Genomic DNA, 20958 nt, shown 5'->3' on the forward strand with positions numbered 1-20958 from the left:
CTGTCTTTGCCCCTCATCATCACCATCGCCAGATGGTGTTATATCCTACTCCATGCTCACCTACAAATCTAATCCCACTTTCCGGCACAAAAGACAAAGAATATTCAGCAAAAGCAAACGCGGAGGCCTGACAGGATGGTACCTCTCTGATGTCACCCAATCCCAAATGCAAGAGAACAAACAAGAGGTTCTATGTCAACACTACTGATGAGAACTCCTGAATTGGGGCTGGAGGATCCTTGTCATCCAGGGATTCTATCCTCCAGCCAGTAACTAGTGAGTTTTCCCAGATGTTTCCTATAGGCAAGTCTCTGTCAGGCTAGGACCCTGTACTGGGCCCTGGGAGACATTTACTTATTTTTCATATTTCCTCTTGTAGCTGGCACTGGCTGGCTGGCCGATCGCCACCACAACCCTGCCAGCAGCAGGCACCTCCTGCATATCTGCCTATGCCCAGTCCAGCCCGAACGTGGGCATGTGAGATGTCCCCTGCACCAGGGGCTGCACTGACACCCACCTTTCTGCCAAGCTCGAAGGGCACGACTGGATCATCCTCAGCGTGCAGGATGAGCAGGGAGCAGGAGATGTGCTTCACACTGTGGGGAGGAGAAAGGACTGGACCAAGACCCCAGGGAGATGGCTGGGGTCTCCTGACACCCTGGCCTTGCCCTTGGCAGGGACCTGGATTTAGGGAGTGTTTCACCATGGCTTAACACCTCCAATTCTGCTGGGCTTCCTTTTACTAGAGAATTAAAAGTTGATTTCTCAGTAGTTTCTATTGACATCTATTCTAGGTGGCAGGTGTCAATCAAATCTAGAGATCAATTCATTCACCAAATCTGGCCCCCACATATTTTCTGAAAATTGAAAATGATTACAATTGCCAGTAAACATATTTTTTTTAAAGTCACAAACCAATATTTACAAACAATATTTTAGTTGGGCCAAGAAACTTACTTCAAATGAATGTTACTAGTAATCTGTTGGTAAAATTGTGTATACCCTCTAATTTATCTTTGGTGTAAATAACATTTAAGGTCACTCTTGAATGTTTACCAGTAAATTAACATTCTTTCAATCCAAATCCTTCAGCAAACCATACAATGGGCAGAGTGTCTCTTTGCTGCCTCACTGAGGTCTCTCAGTGAGATGGTAGACAAGGCCCCCAAATGATTCCATATTGATCTGGGGGCTCCATGAGGGCAGTGCTGGGGTAAACCTAGCAGCTGGCAGAATCTGGGACAAGGGACTTGTCACCCCAGAGATCCCCAGCTAATCTACCAGCCTGCATTTCTGCTAGTGGTACAAAAGCACAAACATTCTCACCTTACTCTGCTTCTAGGGTGGAGTGTTTCTGGTGTATGTCTCAAACTTTGTCCACTTTTCAGATTTTTCACTGTAGGTGGTTTGTCTTACCTTAACCTGCTCTGGGAGAGACCTAGTTCATATGCTTCACCTGGGCAAGTATTTGATAACAGACCTGTCCACCAAGAGGGGGCTCCTGAATCCCAGTGGATAAGGGTTTAGCCACGTGGTGGTGAAGTCCTGCTGGACCCCACAGTTGCCACCACTCAGCTTGGGGACAAGGCCAAAGGCGGCTTTGGGGGGACGGCAACACTCGTTGCTGTTGTTTAGAAGGAATCCAGTTTATTCAGATTATTCTCATTTAAGTTCCAAAACAGTAATATTTACAAACAAGCAAGTATTTTGCTTATAATGGCTGCTCAAATTTTAGTTTGTTCTCTTTTTAGAACCAAAAAATATAACTGATGGAAAAAATACTCTGTTTTTCTACAGTTTCAAAATGTGGATATTTAAATATTAACTGAATATTTAAATAAGGATATTTTTCCTTTCCTCTTTTTTGAAAAACTTAAAACACACAGAATAAAGATATCTCAAAGACAATGGCAACAGAATATGAACATTGTTCAAAGAATGAGTCATTAACCAGGATATTTACTTTTCTTGGTTTACCCAAAAGAAATATTTTTAATAATAAAATTTGCAACATCTTTTCATAATCAACATCAGTCAAATGACTGAGAATGTTATTTTTTGAATAACAGTTACGATTACTGCTTTAATTCAGGAATTCCGGTTTTGACAAACTATTTTCAAATAAAAACCATGTGGACAGCCCTGGTTGGGTTGCTCAACTGGTTGAAGTGTTGTCCCATGTACCAAAAGGCTGCAGGTTTGATTCCGGGTCAGGGCATACACCTAGGTTGCGCGTTCCCTCCCAGGTCAGAGTATGTATGCGAGGCAACTGATTGATATTTCTCTCTCACATAGATGTATATGTGTCTCTTCCCCCCACCCCCAAATCAATGAAAATATACTCAGTGAAAATTAAAAAGCATAAAAACATGGACAAAATGTTTAAATTTAGTCTTTATATACTCCTTTTTCTCTTGGCTGCAGCTCTCTACCTAGTTTTCCCTCTATAGGACACATTTGTTGAAGAATTGTAGTATTCAGTATTCCATCCTGTTTGGTTAATGTGACTGAACAGGCTTATCCTGGGAGTTCTCAGTGTTTTTCTAAATTAAAATATTAGGTACTCTAGCACAGTACTCACTTTTCATCATTTGCAAATTTAATTCCACTGCTTGTAATGGGATCGAGGAAGAACCAGTCAAATCCAGGGAAGTAGCGATATATCTGAAGGAGACATAGAAACAATATGCAGACAGAAGCGTCAATTAAAATATCCAAGGCCAAGGTCAAGGGTTCAAAGGTTACTGAATACCCAGGGGATATACCTGCTTCTTAGCAAACTGACCTGCAGCCACTGTCCCTCTGTGCCATGACCACAGACTCCCTGTTTGAGAGAACCCTAGACTGGCTGCAGCAAGGGCTGCCTGCAAAGGGGGTTCCCACATCTCAAAGCAGCAGCCTGGAGGCCATATGTCCCACAGACATCAGGGCTGCCATGCCAAGAAAAATGCGGGTCCATACAACTTGAGGGAAAAAGCAACACCAAAGAGGTAAGACTAAAGAGAACCCTTGGTGTACAACAGAGCAGCAGGAGTTCAGGTGGTGGGCTAACACAGCTCCTCCAGAAAATAGAGCCAGCTAGGAAGCAGTGGAATGGAGAAGGGCCATAGGAGAGCCCTTCTGGAGCAAGTGTCACCTGAGATACAACTGTGAGAGCCTGGCTGCTGAGCACTATCTATGGGGATGGAAGGTGAGGGATCTACCAGCTCGCCCCTGGGTAAACAACTCCCAGCCTGGGCTGGGCCTCACGGGACATCAATGCCTGGTAGACAAAACATACCATGGGGGCAAGACTTCCTATTGGTTCTACCACCCCAGCTGTGAACCTGTTCTACCTGGCCACAAAGTTATAAACTTCCTAGGCAGCTCTGGAGTCAGGCCAATGCCCAAAACTAAATAAGGATTAATTTTTAATAAATTTGTATTCATTATAACATTTAAATAATTTTTGATTGTTTCATTTTATACTTACTGTAGTTATTTTACAGTCATGACTTTAATAATGAAATAAGTCAATTTTTCATAAGATCTATACTTGCCACTGAGAATGGGTGGCTCTTGGCTTCTTCGCGGATATTAGTGAATGGAGATTCCAATATAAGGGCATCTGGAGGTGTCTCTAGATAAGTAAAACAAGCAGAGAATTGTGAGGTAGGCAAGAAGCCCAGACAAAACACAAGCTCCATGGCTTGATGAAGAATCCGTGGGAGGGATCGCCTCTCCCCAAAAACAGTGGAACATGGAGTGCCAGCCTGGCCAGTACCCCCGAGGCCTTCCCACATGAGAGAAGCACCCATGTGGGAGACTTTCAGGTGGCCTTGGCTTATTATAAAGCTGCTTATTTGGAGCCAAGCCACTGGTGACACTGCACCAGCTGCTCAAGAATCCATGGGGGAACATAGGCTTAGGTAAGCTAAGCGTCTGTCCAGGTACTGGCCTCAATACCTTCAAGGGGCTCCATGAGGACACTGGGCATGGTCATTATGTTGCTTGTCGACAAGCACCACTTCACAAGAACTCACAACAGGGCCCGGAATGCAGCCAGCACCCAAAAGCTCTGCCTGCCCTGAGGGAACCCCGGAACCAGGAGGAGCCTGTGTCCACACATCAGGACTCACATGCCACATGAACTCCTACCTCGCTCACAGAGGCGCCGCACCAGATTTGTTGCCACTCTAAAAAAAAAGGAAAAAAACAGTTCAGTTGAATTTTGACAAAAACTGTTTTACAATGAGACTGTCCTAATATTAGAAAGTGACCAGAGGAGCCATGGGATCTGTGAAGCAATTGGTAGGGATGCAGGAAAGGGGGTTGGGGGACTAAAATGCTCCAGGACTGTGGGTGGGCCCAGCTGCCTGTCATCAGCCAACCCATCTGACAAGGATGACCCTCTGTGACAAGGAAGGTGATAACAGCCACACTTCATGTCCCCAAGCCATGTTCTGCAGTCTCACCAGGAACAGCCTCCTTCAGACTGCACAACACTGTCCCTCAGCTCACACTTGGTTCGAGTGTGGGCTGCTGAGACAGACAGAGGGACTGTGGGGACCACAGTTGCCCCATCAGCTAAGAGGAGGATATGGTCTACCTACACAGGTCTGGGGTGTCTTTTGCTGTCCCAGGACTACACTGGGCAGGTTCTGTGCAGACAGCCATGGCAGGATGACCTGCTTCTCTCCTCACAGGGCACATCTCTGAGGGCACATGGCTATTTTCCCCACAACGAAAAGCTAGAAGGCCCTGTCCCAGACAATGCCCAGTCTGCAGCATGCAGTGCTCACTTCAGCAGCACACATACCAATGGCAGCATGCTATCCAAGGTGAACAGCAACTTGAGAAAGGGGTTGCAGCCACTGCACTTGAATGAAAGGCAGTAGGAAAAAGCAAGGCTGCTGAAGGTCTTGGGCTTCTCTCTGGGCACTTATATCACTGGCTCCTTTTAGAAACACTCTGGACCTCACATCAGCAGAAACAATTTAGGCTACCCCAAATAGAATATTCAAGTACTTCCTGTCTTGGTAACGCTGCCTTCCACAAGTTCTGTGGTAAGCTAAGCATGGGCTATGTGGCCCAGTTTTTATAAATGCCCCTAGTTTGCAGTGATCAGAGACACAGCACAGGGGACTGCTGGCAGCACATGCAGTTCAAAACTGGGGGATGTGAAGCCCAGGTACATTTGAACGTGAACCCCATCTGGTCTCCTCTGCTCTGCTCTATCTCCCAGAGGGCACAACCTCAGACTGAGGGGAGTCTTCCTGTCCTCACTGAAGAGGGGGACACCACCCCACAACTGCCCATGTGTATCTCAAGTCATTTTTTGGGTTGAGGAGTTAAAGTAGTTCAAACCCTGTGGTGTCTTGTGGCACTTCATCTCCTGCCCTGCATGTGGATGAGAGACAAGGCCTGTTGGAACTAATGTTGCTACAGGATCCACAGGTCACCCAGACACCCTTGGGGAGCCCAGGCTGGAAAGTCACCTCATGAAGACCTGCACCCTCAAAGGCCAAGTCATGCTGGGAACTCTTACCCAGTGCCTAGGGAGTGGCCCCAAATATACACAGGGTTGTCTCCACTTCTTGCTTTGATCCAGTCAAAAACATGGAGTGCGTCATAGGTCATGCCCCGCTCTGATGGTATGCCTACTGAGTCACCCCAACCTGGAGGAGAGAACCAGAAAAGAAGGATGTCAAGCCCAGTTCACTGAACTTCTTGAAAGGCAGGCCCACCCTCTCTTTCTCAACAGGCTCAGGCCATTAGGGGCAATACAAGTCACCACAGTCATCATCCACAGCTCCACATGCAGGGTGTTCCGACAAGCCTGCTCCTACTTCTCTAATCTCCTCACCCAAAGGCTGTCACACACCCTTGTCTGAGTCCTGATAAACAGGAGTGCAGAAGGGGGAGGTCCTGCTGGGACATCAACTTCTTCAACACTGGGGACTTGCTGATGGCTGTCCCAGGATAAGAGGCCAATGAGAGCTCAGTCTGCCCAGGGGCCCCTGAGCCCAATCCAGACTCTATGGCCCAGCTTTGACCCAGCTATGAATAGTCAGGAGGCAAGACTGGGAAACTGTGAGTGACAGTGTGGGTGAGGATTCCAGGCTCCAGGCAACTCTGACCCAGAGAGGCAAGGGCTCTAAGCATTTGTTTGCATAACAGAGGCAAACCAAAGACATCTGCCCCCACTCTGGGTTCTCCCCAAGGGCCCTTCCAACAAGTCTCCAGGAAAGGTCAAGTGCCCTTGTCATTTCCACCAGCTCAGCAGTGAGTCATCATCAACTGATCTCAAAGTACCATAATGTTCAGAATGAGTAGGTTCTGCTGCATAAGCAAAAACCCACAGAGTAAGTGGGCACAATAAGCCACCTCCGCTGGACATCCCAGACAACAGATTAGGGAAGAAGTCATGTGAGAGAGATAAGGCCAGACTGAGAAACTCAGGGCACAAGTGAGAGGCAGGAACACAGGGACAGGTAGGAACAAAGATACACAGAGAAAGAGTGACAGGGACAGGGAGACACACTTTGAAGCAGAACTTTCTCTCTTGCAGGACTTAAAAATGAAGAGACTCATAAGAACTGCTAAGAGGAAATGCTATACTAGTTACCATTTCTTGGTAGAAGCACAGAGAGGTAAAGTAGGAAAAAGGCTGTTCCTTCTCCTTATCCTGAGGGCTACAGAGTAGAGCAGGAACAGAAAACCCTTTTTAGCATGGAGAAAAGGATGAATGGGTGAACCACTTTTTAGATACTTATTTCAGAGTTTTTCCCAACCCAGAACTTTCAACCTGATGGAACCATCATCCATGAAAGCACCATTCCTGTAGTAGGTAGAATGATGGCCCCCAAAGAGGTCCATATCCTTATCCTTATCCATGAATCCTGTGAATATGTTATGTGGAAGTGAGGCAGGTTAGTAAGAAACTAGGAAAATTCCTTACCAAGTGGAATGAGGAAAGTAAGACAAATGGCTGAACAAATAGTGGAACAGCTGAGCAATTAACAGACAGCAAGATGAATCACAATATCCTTCCTAACCAAAGAAATCCAAAAGAAGTTGGTTTAAATCACCTTCAGGAACTGGATTAAAACAACAACAAAATAGAGCCAGACTAATCCAAGATAAAGGTATAATTAATCAGAAAACCACCAGGCCCCATTACACACTCACTTTAACACATTAGCATACTAAATGACACACCTGGAAATCTAATGAATATTCTGTTCAGTTCACCTGGGACTGGCCCTAAAATTCTGGCCTATTGAAAGTAACACCAGCACACACTCTTCTTTGAGCATGCCTGTACCCCGTTTTCCTCAGGCATGTACTTTGCTTGTATCTTAAGCTCTAAGGATCCCAACAAGATTTGTATCCAGGGAAGCAACAGGCAGTAGCAGCTCATCCCTGGATCACCCCCTGATCCTGTCTCCATGGGCCCTTCTTTTGTCTTACTGTCCCAAGCTTTAATAAACTTACTCTCACTTTCACCTGCCTCATGTTTTGACATTTTTCCTGCACAAGTCAAGAACCTGGAGGTTCCTGACACTTGAAAAGTCCCAGACCTTGCTGGGGCAGGGACAGTCCCCTGAGCTGAAGCCATCCAGCAGCAGAAAGGGGAATTAGGTTACATGAGGAACTGAGGCTGCTAATCATCTCACCCTGAGCTGAGAGAGTATCCTGGCTTATCAGTGGAGGACAAAAGTAATCAGAAGGGTTTTCATCAATGAAAGAGAAGGACAAAAGTCAGGGTCAGAATAACGCAGATGCAAGAGACCAACAGTCAAGGAATGAGGGCAGCATGGAAAAGCTGAAGAAGGCAAGAAACCAGATTTTCCTACAGAACTTTCTGATGGAACTAGCCATGCTAACACCTTGATTTTAGCCCAGAGGCTAAAGATTTGGGACTTCTGACCTCTAAAACTGCAAAATAATAATTTGTGCTATTTTACGACATTAAGTTTGTGGTAATTTGTTACAGCAACAAGAAGAAACTAACATAATACCCATATCCTTGGCCTCAGGATATGAACAACAATGCCCTCAAGAAGGTCAAGGTAAGCTGGCCAAGTGGTCTTCAGCCATTTGCTCTCTCCAGCTGAGGACTGGTGAGGCACACACTTCTCACACAGCTGCTATTAATACAAAGTATTTTCATGGTTCATTTAGGTAGAATGTTCTTAGCTTACATCAAACTGTGGGTTCTTGATCTCTTCAGTGTCAAGCCCTCTGGTTTATTCAAGAAAGAAGAAATACTGAGGAGGCAAAAATAAGAATGTTCCCTTTTAAGAGTCCTTTTTATAACTTCAACAAGACAACCTCTCCTAAGCATACAATGTGTATGATGTCCACCTGCAGAGAAAGCCTGAGTCCAATAAAGAAAAATGACAGAATCTTCCAGTTGCTCACAGAGAGCATGTACTGGGGTTCCTAGTACCAGTGCCTCCCTACAAGAGGGACGCCCCTGGCATCTGCATGCAGGACACTCGTTGAAGAACCTTCCCCAACCTTAACACATAGTCACCACAGGTCAGGAACCTGCTAGCTATGTCTGAGTCTCTGAAAGTGATGCCTGCACATCAAATATTAACTGGAGGAAGTGGGAGGGCCAGGAGATATAATTTCAAAAGAACTCTCACCTCTGTAGTCAAAGGTGACCACGTGGAAACCAAGGGAACTCAGAACCTGTAAAGTGAAAAATAAACATCTGGGCAAAAAATCCACACAGCTGTACAGAGGGCAGCTTGCCCCTTATTAAACCCATCCTGATATCTGTCTTTATGCTCTGTGTACAGGGGAAACTTAATAACGACTGTTCATTCATCATGTTGCCCCATTCCCAGTGGGATCTTATAAAATGCAGTGTTGCTACTGGATACACTGATGCCCTCCACCTCAGCAATGTGAGAAACAAGCCTCTCCCTTGGCTCAGAGCCACACCTGCAACACTGCATTCAGGGGCTCACAGTTGGTCCCCTGTTGGGCAGACAGTGGGGGCTTTGACTACCCAGCAACCCAGGAGGAGGGACTCCTAGCAACCTTGCTTATCTCAGATTTTAAGCTTTCATTGAATCTTTTCTGTTATTAAAAAACCTCTAGACTAGGTGATTTCTCTCATTAAATCCCTATTTACAGCCTCCTCCTTCCTCTCCTCTCTCCCCCCCAGGGTAGCTACGGTGTACCTAAAATCATGTGGAAACTGCCAGCCACCAAGTCACTGCCCTGCCTTTGCTCCTCTCTCCTTAGGCTGCCCCAGTGCTTCCTTCTAGCTCCCAACCTCCTGCAGATGCTTTCCAGAGCCATACCTGCTCCTGGTGTGAACCATTCTACGAACAGAAAACTCAAAATGGGACCTACAGTTTTCCGATCATTCTCTTTCCTGACTTGATCTAATCCATACAAGGAAACAAATGCTACAGCCCAGGGCAGTCCACCTGGTATATGATGGAGAGAACAGAGCCCACATGGTACAGATGTTCCCACACATCTGCTTATGTCCCTTTCTGCCCATCTGAGAGGATGAGGGTGGCACGCATAGCGGCCCCAGACAGTGGTAGCCAACTGCACATTTCAGACTCCTAGACCCAAACACCTGATGAAGATGAAGACCAAGTAGAAGGGTAGGTCTACATGCCTGCCTGCAACAGCCCCCTTTACCTGGGAAGACCTGCTAGGCTTCCACTCAGTGGGCCTGAAATCTGATTTAAATGCGACTGACCCCTCCTACAGAGGTGAGAAACTTCTGTGCTGGCTTAATTCCTAAGCCTGCAACTTGGGAATAAAGTATAGCTCCCCTCACTCCTCTGTCCTCTCCATTCCTTTTACATATGAGTAACACACACAGTTTCAAACAGCTTTTCTGTAACCAGCCAATATCTGGAATATGTTCCACAAGGTTCATTTATCCTGACGTTGGAAACTATCCCTGCAGGCAGCATTGTAGGAAGCATGCCATAGTGGAGTCATCCACAGAGGCAGTACTGGACCACCATGATTAACAATTAAAATTATTAGAGGACTCCCTTCTGTTCATGCTACCTGGAAAGAACAAACAGGCAACACTTGGGCAATGCTTCCTCCACTGTAGACCATGTGGACGCTGTTCTGCCTGTTATACACCGCCTGGACACTGCTTCTTCAGTCATATACTGTGCTGACACTGCTCAACCCATAATAGACCATGTGGATACTGCTCTTTCCATCATACACTGTGCCATCCTCACCTACCTTGTAAAGCTCCACTCGGTGGTCACCTCCCCTAAAATATCAGGGAGAAGGAAACAAGAATAAGTATTAATGCAAGTTCTCAAAGAGGCAGGCGAGGGTCAGTACCAGAGCTTCTGGGCCCTTATGACTTGGTCTCTAAAAACATATGGGGGAGGGGGTCAATGGTGGAAGGTGGCCTCCTCCTTGGGATACCCTAAGTGGCTCCAAGTTTTCCTCTAGCAGTACTATGTCAAGTGAGGGATATTCTTAGTACTTCAGGTATTTGTTCATTGTTATCTTACTTTTATTTTTGACTAGGTAATGGGTATGTACAAAATCCAGAAGACATAAGATGATACATAGCAAGCCTTACCCACTCCTGCCCCAGTATCCATCCTCTTTCTCAGCCTCCGAGTTTCCAGGGACCAACTACAGACAGTAGCAGAGGCACTTTTTCACTTGCAGACACATATCCACAGGGATCTGCCCCACACACTCCTCTGCCTCTCACATTCACTCAATAAATCACAGCCCACTCTCATTAGGCTCTTTTTAGTGGTGGTCACTTTACTCATCTTGTGGTCACTTGGCTCTTTCCCACCTACTGCTGACTTAAGTTTTGCTGCCATGGCCAGCCTGTGATGTCCTTCCACATACATGTGCCCTATGTGTGGGACATATTCCTATACAAGAAACTACTAGTCAAAGGCGTGTAATCATAACCTTGATGATCACTGCTGAGTCCTTTAGAGGACCCTTGCCTTTTACCCAGAGTGTATGAGAATGGTCATCTCCCAGCTTCTCACCAAAGATTAATGTTTTTGTGGGCACTCTTGTTACTGAGGCTAAAATAGGCTTCCACACATCTGAACTACGCATGTCAATATTCTTTGTCCAAGGACTATCTATTCTTTTCTACTTTCTTTCCAATTTCTGGTCAGTTGTTACTGTGGACAGACAGACTCCAACATGGGAAGGGGGCCACTTTGGGACAGGAAAGCGTGTCAACAGGTGTGTTCACCCTTCTCCAAACTTTGCAGCTGTTTTCCTTCTTTTAAAAAACGTTTTATTTATTTAGAGAGAGGGGAAGAGAGGGAGAAAAGAGGGAAAGAAACACCAAAGTGTGAGAGATACATCAATCAGTTGCCTCTTCCATTCCCCCAACCTGGGGGAAGAGAGGGCCTGGCCTGCAACCCAGGGATGTGCCCTGGCTGGGAATCAAACTGGCGACCCTTTGGTTCACAGGCCGGCCCTCAATTCCCTGAGCCGTGCTAGCCAGGGCTGTTTTCCTTTTTAATCATGAGCATTTTGGCCATTTTGGATGTGCATGTGGATGTTGGGGAGGGTATGTCCTTGGGAGAGACATAACGAGATGAGGGAGGAAATCAATATAGTACAGAAATAAAAATAGAAAGAAATGAGTTTCAAGACCAGAAGGAAATACTGCACAATGTTTTCAGTTATCTTTGGAAGAGCTCTCGGTGGCTCTTATCTAAATTTCCCAAATTCCCTACCTTGAACAAAAAGAAAGACTCAGGGCATAACACATGTGCTGAAGGAGCCAGGGGTGTCTGAAGCTCAGAGAGTGGCATGGGTGTGGTCCAAGAGCAGACGACGGTGAGACCTGCAACACAGGCAATCTCTGGGACAGTGGGAGGGAGTGGCTAACCTTTCAAAGTCACACTAGTCCTTTAAGCCTGAAATTATAGGCAGATTTTGTCTTATTTACCACATGACTGGCATTGCTTCACTGAAACTTACTTACTATAAACTACAAAATTCTCTCATTTACAGAAGAGCTGTTTGTAGCCACTTGCTCTTTAAAAAGAAGAAAAGAAACCCTCTGCAGCTTATCCCAGACGTAGAAGAAAACAAATAGCCAAGTGCATGCATGATTCAGTAGCAAAGTTACTTCTATTCCCTTGCCTCAGAAACCATCCTGTGGGCCACACTTCCTGGACTTCCTACATGTCCTATGCATAGTCCCTCTGCCCAGAAACCCACTGGAAGGGCCTGCTTTCCCTTCCAGAAAGCTCTGTGCATTGCTCTCTCTGCTGGTTCTCTCCCTATAAAATGACCACCCCCCAGCCTGCCACCACAGCCAAGGCACCAGGTGGTGGTTCTGCCTCCCTCTCACACAACCTAAGGCAGCTGCAGTAACAGTGCCCTCCTGGCGGTTTCAGGCAATGCTTTGTTCAGAAAATGCACCTCTTCTTCACCCCACCAGCTCTCCCACAGAGACTCTTCTGAGCAAGACTGACCATATGGGGTGGAAGCAGCCTCCTTTAAACCATGGACAGTGGTAGCTCCAATCCTGATAATCTGAAGAATGTATCATCAAAGTCACTCTTGAAAAACACCTGGGATAAACCTGGACAAGGGCTTACCTGCCACAGACAGTTATGTTTCATCAATGGCCCAGCAAGATACACTGGCACTGCTGGCTTGCAGCTGGAGGCAGAGTACTCATGAAAGTAACCCTGACCTAACAGCATGGTGGGGCCACCTCAGAGGATGAACCTGTCTGTTCACGCTCAGCGGGGGTCTCTTTGCAGGACTCCCCTTGTCTTTAGCTATCTCTCCTTCAATGCTGACCCTGCCTCTTCTCAGCACGTGCTGCCCTTTCTAGGAAGTATTCTTCCTCCTCCAGCACGGCATGCCTGTCAGCAAGAAAGTGCCAACCTGCCTGCTGTCTTCAAACAGGCTGACAGATGCTGCTATAGAACATGAGGCAACTTTCCTCAGGGCATGCTGGGGCCCTGAAGAGTCACACCGTCCCTTCTTACTCCTCTGAGGGACCACTGCTTCCTTATCCACTGAGAAATCTTGTTCCTTAAATCAAGGGCCCTCAGGCAGTTTTTCCTTTAAATTACATTAGGAAAAAGGACACATCTCCCTCTGGCCAAGGGTCTGTGTCACTCTGAAAGAGATGCAGAGATTCTCCATCCCACCCCCATCAGTATGAGCTTCAGATAAAAGGTTTCTGATCAGAGCTTCCCACATCTTCTTAACATAGTGGTTCCCAAGGAAACAGGGTCTTGGCCCACTTGGCACACAGCCCTGCCTTGTTCTGAGCCTGTGGGAATGCTATATCATGTAAGTTTCACCTAGACCTCCCTCTCCCCTGGTCTGGCAAATCCCATAGGAACTCTGTCTTTTCCTCAGTTCCCCTGTGTTCCTGCTCCATCACTGTAGTGGATCAGTAAACTCAACTGCCAGCACTATAGGGAGAACACATGTGTGGGCTCTTCTCCTCACCGGGTGCCTGCATTCCCGTGCAGATACAGGATTATAGGGTAACTGGAAGCCAAGGCATCTTCATACCACATCTGGTCCTTCCCCTGGGCGGTCTTCCACCAGACAGCGGGAACAGTGTGCCTGGAAACAGAAGCAGAGGGGAACAGCAAAATTAGATAATGATGACTGCTGAAGGAACAACTGTATAGCTCAAGTCACAGTAGAGCAGACAGCAGGGGACCAGTGGGCTGAAGAAGCAAACTAGCCTGTCCCTGTCACCAGGATGAATAACTACTGAATGCAGAACTCTAAGGGGCAGGGATAGCTTTTGACAGCTTAAATAGGAGATTTCCTGACTTACAAATGGACCTCCACTGGGCCACACAGGCTCATGCTGGTAGGAATTACCAGGGGTGTGGGGTATGCTGTTTCTCCAATAGGAACTGGAAGTTCAGTGAGGAAGATGCCACCTGGATAGGTCACATGGCACTAGCACAGAATGAGCACTTAATAAATATTTGCTAAACAAAAGCCTTTCCTTTCATAAGTATCCATATTTTTAAGCTGTATACAATTTAACTCACAGTGTATTTGAGATAGTATCATCATGTTGTCACATGTGCTAATTCAGCCAACACTAATCTTTGTGAGTTGCACTAGAAGCCTGGTCATCCTTAAAGAACCATTTGTAATGTATGGCACATTCCAGAGCCTGCTCTCAAGTAGTCTGAGAGCAGACCTATGTCTGCAGGAGGAGGTGTTGCAGGCCACTCCACTGCATGGGTGAGTTTACATGCAGTAGCCAACTCATTCCACACCTGGCCAGGCTCTCAGACACTCAGTCAATCTGGCCAAACCCTCCTTCAAAGAAACGCTCCAGTTAATCTTGACTCAGACCATGTCAAATACTGTTAATCATTGGAAAAAGTCTGAATTAATAAGGTTTTTCTGTAAAGCTTATTTAAATTAATTAGTAAGAATCTTTAAAAATACTGTAGTAAATGGTCAATTTCTTATTTTCTATCTCTTAAGTTTCAGCATCTCATTTCTAATGTATCTTTTGACCTGTACCAGAGATCACATTTTAGGGAGTTCTGACGACTGCAATTATCACTCTCCTACAATTATAAACCTATGGGATAGAAAGGTATATTTTATTTTTTTTTAAAAGGATTTTGAATAGCTTTTTTGTTTTGAAAGAAACATCTTTTTCTTTTTTTTTTAAAGATAGATAGATAGATTGATTGATTGATTGAGAAAGGAAGGGAGGGAGAAAGAGAGGGAGAGAAACATCTATGTGTGATTGCATCTTGCACGCCCCCTTCTCGGGACCTGGCCTGCAACCCAGGCATGTGCCCTACACTGGAAATCGAACCAGCGACCCTTTGGTTCACAATCTGGTGCTCAGTCCACTGAGTCACACCAGCTATGGGGAGAAAAGTATATTTTAAAGTTGCTGGAGACTGATGTACTCCTAGGAGCCAGCCGACTCCAAACTTGGGACTCCTGACAGAATCCCAGGAATCTCCCAGCCAGAGAAAAGAAGAGCTATTCCTGGAGCTGTCCTCCTTCCTGCCAGATGAATACTATGCCCACAGACAGGCAGCTAAGAATGAGCTGGCCTAGAACATCCTCAGCTTTCCTCCAAGTCTTTGCTGGTGGGAGGATCTGATGAGGAGCCTGGTAAGGGCAGTTGGTGAACAGGGCTTCTGTTGTCAAAGGGCCCACACTGTCCTCCCAACTGCACGACACAAAGACATAAGCAGGTAGCAGGTGCCCACCAGCACTCAGCCTGGCTGTTACTACCTAGAGACTCACCATTGTCACTAAATACAACTTTCATGGGTAGCTGCTGTGTGAGCTTTCAACCGAAGTATCATTACCACAAACACCCCTCTGCAATAGGTGGAAGTTCAGACTAAACCCCATGTCTTCAAAGCACAAACTCTCATTAACCAGAAGGAAGGCCAACCAATTCCCACCAAACAGTTCTAAGCAAAACAGGTCAAGCTTATGACTGAAGATGGAAAAGCAAAGTGCCCCATGTGCACAGAGTGGTCAACTGGAGATGACAAAAGACTTGAGAGTCCCAGCACCAACTGCTAAGAACAAAAATTCCCCTTCTCATTTTATGTTCTTTACCCAGGACCATTATTACAGATGTCTGAACTTCCTTGCAATCCACACTGGGAAGCTATTCACAGCACTTCATTTAAAAGCTTCTCACATACACAGTGGTTTTCTGAGACAGCAGGGAGACACTTTGTGGCTACTGAAAAAGAAACCCAACTAGAATAAGGGACACCACAAAAAGGTTGGTCAATTTTAATTTAGTTGTTCAAAAATACCCACTTATCCACAGGAAATAAAACATTAAAATATATGCTAAGGACAAAGAATTCATATAGCTTAAGTCCAATTCAAATTTATGGCTACAAAAAGTAAATACTAAGAAGATAGCAAAAACCACCATTACCAACTATCACAGTGCCGAATATGTAAAGAAATCAAGCCATTTTCAGTACGGAGACATCCCTTTATCTGGAAAGAAACAGTGCATCTCAAACATGCACTCACAATTCTATGTTCATATTTTCTTTGTTTCTAGTGTTTTCTTTTCTCCTGGAAATAAGGCTCTCTGCAAAAAGCAATCTGGTTCGCAAAGCTGTTTGAAAACAGAATAGTTTAGTGCTCCATGAGGATCAAATTTAGCAGAGCTTTTTGCTTTGGGAATAAACAGGGTGAAGATAAAAATGGGCATGCAACACTTTCAGAGACTGCTGTCAAGGACAGCACTGGCCACATGGTGCAGGATCCCTCTGCCTCCTAGACAGTCCACAGACTGAGTGCCTCAACCCTGTAGCCACTTGCCCAGACACTCACCAGACTCCAATGGTCACGTCTTCCTCTGGCTGGAGGTAGTAATTCCAGGTGTGATTCAAACCTTGATCCTGTGGTTTTTTCAAGTCAATGAAATAGGGAACCCTCACTGTAAGGGACAAAGAGATGGAAATCAGGATTAGTAGGGGTGGACACACATGCTACAGCAGAGGTAAAGCTCTCAAAAAAAGTGCCAAGGCTTTTCTAACACAATGCTGCAAGGCGCACTGGGACCTCTGACCTCAGAGAGGGTTGTGGGTGGGCCATCTCTGGGACACTGTGAGTGTGAATCTACAGAACCTCCAGCACAAAAAAGGTCTGATTAGAGACAGACACAGTGAAGATTGTTCAAGGTGTGGGAAGATACATATGAGGAAAGCAAGATCTCTGAGAGACCTGCAACTGAAAGCTGGAGCCAGGGTGTTGGTGGGAGGGATAGTGGGAAAGGTGATGGATGTTGTCCTGGAGCTGGGGCTACAGGACTCAGCCAAATGAACGTGGATGTGAACCAGTTAAATAGGATTCTGAAGTTTCTAGTGCTGTCATTTACCACAGAAAAAAATTGCAGAAGATGAGGTGTGGGGGCAGGGAAGTGGATGAATCCACAGAACCCATGCAGTGTTGAGTGCTGTCAGGTGGGCAACAGAGCAGGAGCCCTAAATGTATAAAGTGATCTGCCAATAGAGCCAGATTCTGCGGTACACCCACACTATGGAAACCTTGGAGCCATTAGACAGAAATTAATCAGATCCACCGACTGGAAGATTACAGGTAAGTGAGAAGAGCAGGGAAGAAGCAATAAAATCACAGTGTATGCTGCACAATCCCATACTGTTATTGAAAAAGAAGCAAACAACATCAACATCAACAACACCCATGTGTGGCTGGAAAGAAATACATAAAAACACATGCCAGGCTGTTAACAAAGGTGTGTGTGTGTGTGTGATGCTTAATTTTTCCGTTATATTTGTACTTTTATTACTTGTGGCAAACATATTTGAAGATATATTCAGTTAAAAACTAAAAAATTTAAAAATAAAAAAAACAGTACCCAAAGCCTCGAGGTGGGACTGACTCACTTTATAAACTGGCACCTCCTAAAGCAGGCAAGTGACAAAGAGCAGTATGGTCCTGACTTCTAGCTGATCCCACCTTCTGTAAGGAAGTCATACACATCTTTAATTTCCTTTGCTGAAGAGATTAGTTTCGTTAAATAACCTCACACATCCACTTGGTGTAAAAGCCAAATGTGCTCATCTCCTGGCCCTGTGTCCCCTTCCTGAGCTATACTCATCAACCTCCTGGTCCAGGGCCTTTGTATTTGCTGTCTGTCCCCTTTGCCTGAAAGTTCTCCCACCACATATCTGCACATCTAGCTCTCACTTCCTAAAATGTCATTGTGGATCAGTACACATTTGCTGAAGAAATGAAGTACCCAGCTCCTGAGGGTAGGGGGATATACACATGCTCTTTCCTCAGAAATTCCCTGAGTGAACATTTCAGGCCATGCAGTGAGACAAATCCTCCCAATAGGGCTGCTTTTTGTACCTCCAGCTTCTTAATCTATAGCTTCCTCAAGAAGCAGGCTAAATTTTTATAAACTTTTAATTACTTCTTCTCAAAAGAAAAATGGCATCACATTTCCTGATGCTTCCACTATGCCAGCACCATGTTGTTTGTGCTCTCACCACAGCGCCTCTTGTAATCTGCACACCACCCTGAAATAGGCCAGTGCTACTGCAGTTTTATATCTCTTGTTAAGTTACCAACTCACACAGGACAGAACTAGGATTTACATCCAGGCAGCCCAATACCACAGCCCACACTATTGACTACTTGGACAGGAAGAAAGAAAGGAAAACTGGTTCTAACCCTCACTGGCTCCAAGTGCCCTGTTATGGGTTGACTCGTGCCCCCTCCCCCAAAAGGATACTCTGAAGTGCTCAGAATGTGACCTTATTTGGAAGTAGGGTCTTTGCAGAAGAAATCAAGCTTGTTAGGTAGATCCTGATCCAGTATGACTGCTGTCCTTATTAAAAGGGAAAACTGGGAAACAGAGAGAGACAAGGTCAGAAAAAGATATATAAAGACAGGGAGAAGGCAGTCATGTAACAAGGGAGGCTGAGACTGGAGTGATGCAGCTACAAACCAAGGAACACCATGAACTGCTGGCCGCCACCAGAAGCTGGGAAGAGGCAAGGAAGAACTCCACCCAGTCTCAGTGACCATGGCACTGTCAACACTCTGCTTTCAGACTTCCAGCCTCCGGACCTGGGAGACAGTAAATTTCTACTGTTTTAAGCCCACCTACAAATCTGTGGTATTGGTTACAACAACCTGGGTACAAATGCAGACATGTTGTGGAGTTCAGATTTTACTCTGGCAATGGGACTCAAGAGAAGGATCCTGACAAGAGGAAAAGCTGGTGAAGGATTTCTGTTTCTCACACTGTTCCAGATGTAGACACCTACTCCTGTCATCTCCATTTTGGGACTTTGTTCTAAGCTGTGGAAGCTGAAGGCTGCAGCTGGATATGACAGTTCCTCATGTGACAACTGTGAGGTGAAATGACTTCTTCAATAAAACTCTGAGTATCCAAACCTCATGCCCACTGTCAACTCCACACCCAGACCCACTTAATCAATTCTGCTCCTAAGGTGGAATTACTTATTCACAGCCCCAGCACCAAACAGAAAGTGGGTGTCATCAAGAGCTGAGGGCACTCTGTTTCTGTTGGCTCAGCTTCCAGGCCTTGATTGGCTCTGTGTCTGGACAGAAGGCAGCCAAGCTATGTACACACCACCCCATAGCTCAGGACTGTCCCCATGAAAAGTATTTACAAAGATTTGCAGCTAATCCTGAAAGCATTCAAACCCCAGAAATCTAGGAATTGAGGAACCAGATTCTACTCTAGAACAGACTCATTCCACGAAGCTTGTCTTCTTCCAGTTCACTTTTATTTATTTATTTTTTAAGTAACAATTGTAAAGAAGGAAGCAGAGAATGTACCAAGTGCAGCAAATGCTGTCCATGCATCTTCCCTCCACCCAATGGGAGGGCCCTGGTCACTCCTGGGGAACAGAAAGCCCTAGAGAGAAGTGGCTAGAGGAACCACATGACCATCACTGGTCTAAGTGAACAGAAATGCCACAGGGCAAAGGAATGGGGTTAAGGGGAAAAGGGTGCTCGGGCTGGTGTGAGAAGGGTCACAGGATCTACCTGGGCAAAAACGCAGCTCACTCCTGCTCATGAGTAACAGGTATGCCCTGGGCCAGTGTGATCATATATCTACCTTGGCCCCAGTGACTCCAAGATGCTGGCTGGAGCCCACCCTTTGGGCCCCTGCATTACACACAGGGTTGGAGCAAGGACAGAACACAGGGCCTACAGGTGAGGCAGCCCATTAGGAGTTACAAGTCCCACCTCACACAGAACTTCACTTCATGGCCCAGGAACCCAATACACAGGCCCCTGTGCCAGTGAGCCAGCAAGGCCGATCCAGCCACTGGGACCCACGTTTTTCCTCCTCCCTGTTGTTTTTGCACTATCCACTCTTTGGCCACATCCACCAACTACTAGCAATGACAACTATCAATAGGCATGATTTAGAAAGGACCCTACACGAATGGTTCTCAATGAATAACCACTGAATCAATACATGAATGAAGGGAAAAGTCCCTACTCTGTCTTCCTCTTTTTTTAAAAAAAACAAATCTGGAAAATATCTGATAAGGTAAGAGACTGGAACTACTTAGTTACAAAGGACGTTTCTGACTGCCTGAAGATTTTAAATATCTGCTATAGCTCATCTTACTTACTGAGCAAGGAGCAACCCTGAAACACTGAATGATGTGCAGAGCCCACAAGGGGAGGGTTAGGAGGGCTCTCTGGGTTTTATCACATTCCAACTCCTTGACACAAGCTGTAGGGGCTTCCATAAGAAGAAAAGGAATAGGAAAAAAAAAAAAAGAGCTATCAGAGGTTAACAAGGACCACTATGAGGAAGTAAGAGGCTTAAGGATTGTTGTCCCAGTGACTGCTGAAGTGAATTGGCTGGTTTTTTGCTTTAAAACCAAATACATAATCAATATGTCTTCCCTATTTCCAAAAAAGGCCAAAGGCAATGTGCAGAGGGAAGTAGTTCTGTGCAGGCCACTGAACCAAAACATTCCTTTTTACCAGGAGACAGTTCTAGATCCAAACCAAAAAAATTGCTGTATTGAGAAACATACTATGTTTATGTGTAAGACAGACAAGGGACCAGCAGGAACTAAATGACAATGTTAATAATTTCTTCAGAGTGATTTTCATTTTCTTATTCATTGCTATTCAGGGATTAATCTTTTGTTTGATTTTGGAATGATCATATATTTTTGCTTGTGCAAATATATTTAAAGAAGAATAATGCCTTAAATCATAGGTGTTAAGCTTCTTCTAAAACTTATTTTTCTAATTTATAAATTTGGTTTCAGATATATTTACTGTGAACTTAAGAATATACAGTGGAACCTCAGTTCTCAAACTTAATTCATTCTGAAAGGGTGTTTGAGAACGGGTTTGTTTGAAAACTAAATCACATTCATACTCGCACATTCTCTCCTTTGTTGACTGAGAGACTTGTGATTAATCATACGGATC

The 20958-nt window shown here is 45.4% G+C and overlaps 1 protein-coding gene across 2 annotated transcripts in view; it reads right to left on the reverse strand.

Annotated features, from left to right (window-relative positions):
* Positions 1-20958, reverse strand: part of ABHD12 (abhydrolase domain containing 12, lysophospholipase) — a 67434-nt gene that overhangs the window by 2217 nt on the left and 44259 nt on the right. For both annotated transcript variants that reach the window (XM_054587457.1, XM_054587456.1), the window contains 9 exons: positions 16324-16429; positions 13462-13581; positions 10225-10255; positions 8637-8682; positions 5528-5657; positions 4138-4175; positions 3540-3619; positions 2582-2664; positions 518-596 (listed from right to left, as the gene is read on the reverse strand). In XM_054587457.1, coding sequence (XP_054443432.1) covers positions 518-596; positions 2582-2664; positions 3540-3619; positions 4138-4175; positions 5528-5657; positions 8637-8682; positions 10225-10255; positions 13462-13581; positions 16324-16429 — 713 coding nt within the window. The remainder of the gene's footprint in view (positions 1-517; positions 597-2581; positions 2665-3539; positions 3620-4137; positions 4176-5527; positions 5658-8636; positions 8683-10224; positions 10256-13461; positions 13582-16323; positions 16430-20958) is intronic.

Source organism: Pteronotus mesoamericanus, unplaced genomic scaffold (genome assembly GCF_021234165.1).
Source record: "Pteronotus mesoamericanus isolate MK-2021 breed Mesoamerican mustached bat unplaced genomic scaffold, CSHL_Meso_final scaffold_118, whole genome shotgun sequence".
In the NCBI taxonomy this organism is placed as follows: Eukaryota; Metazoa; Chordata; class Mammalia; order Chiroptera; family Mormoopidae; genus Pteronotus; species Pteronotus mesoamericanus.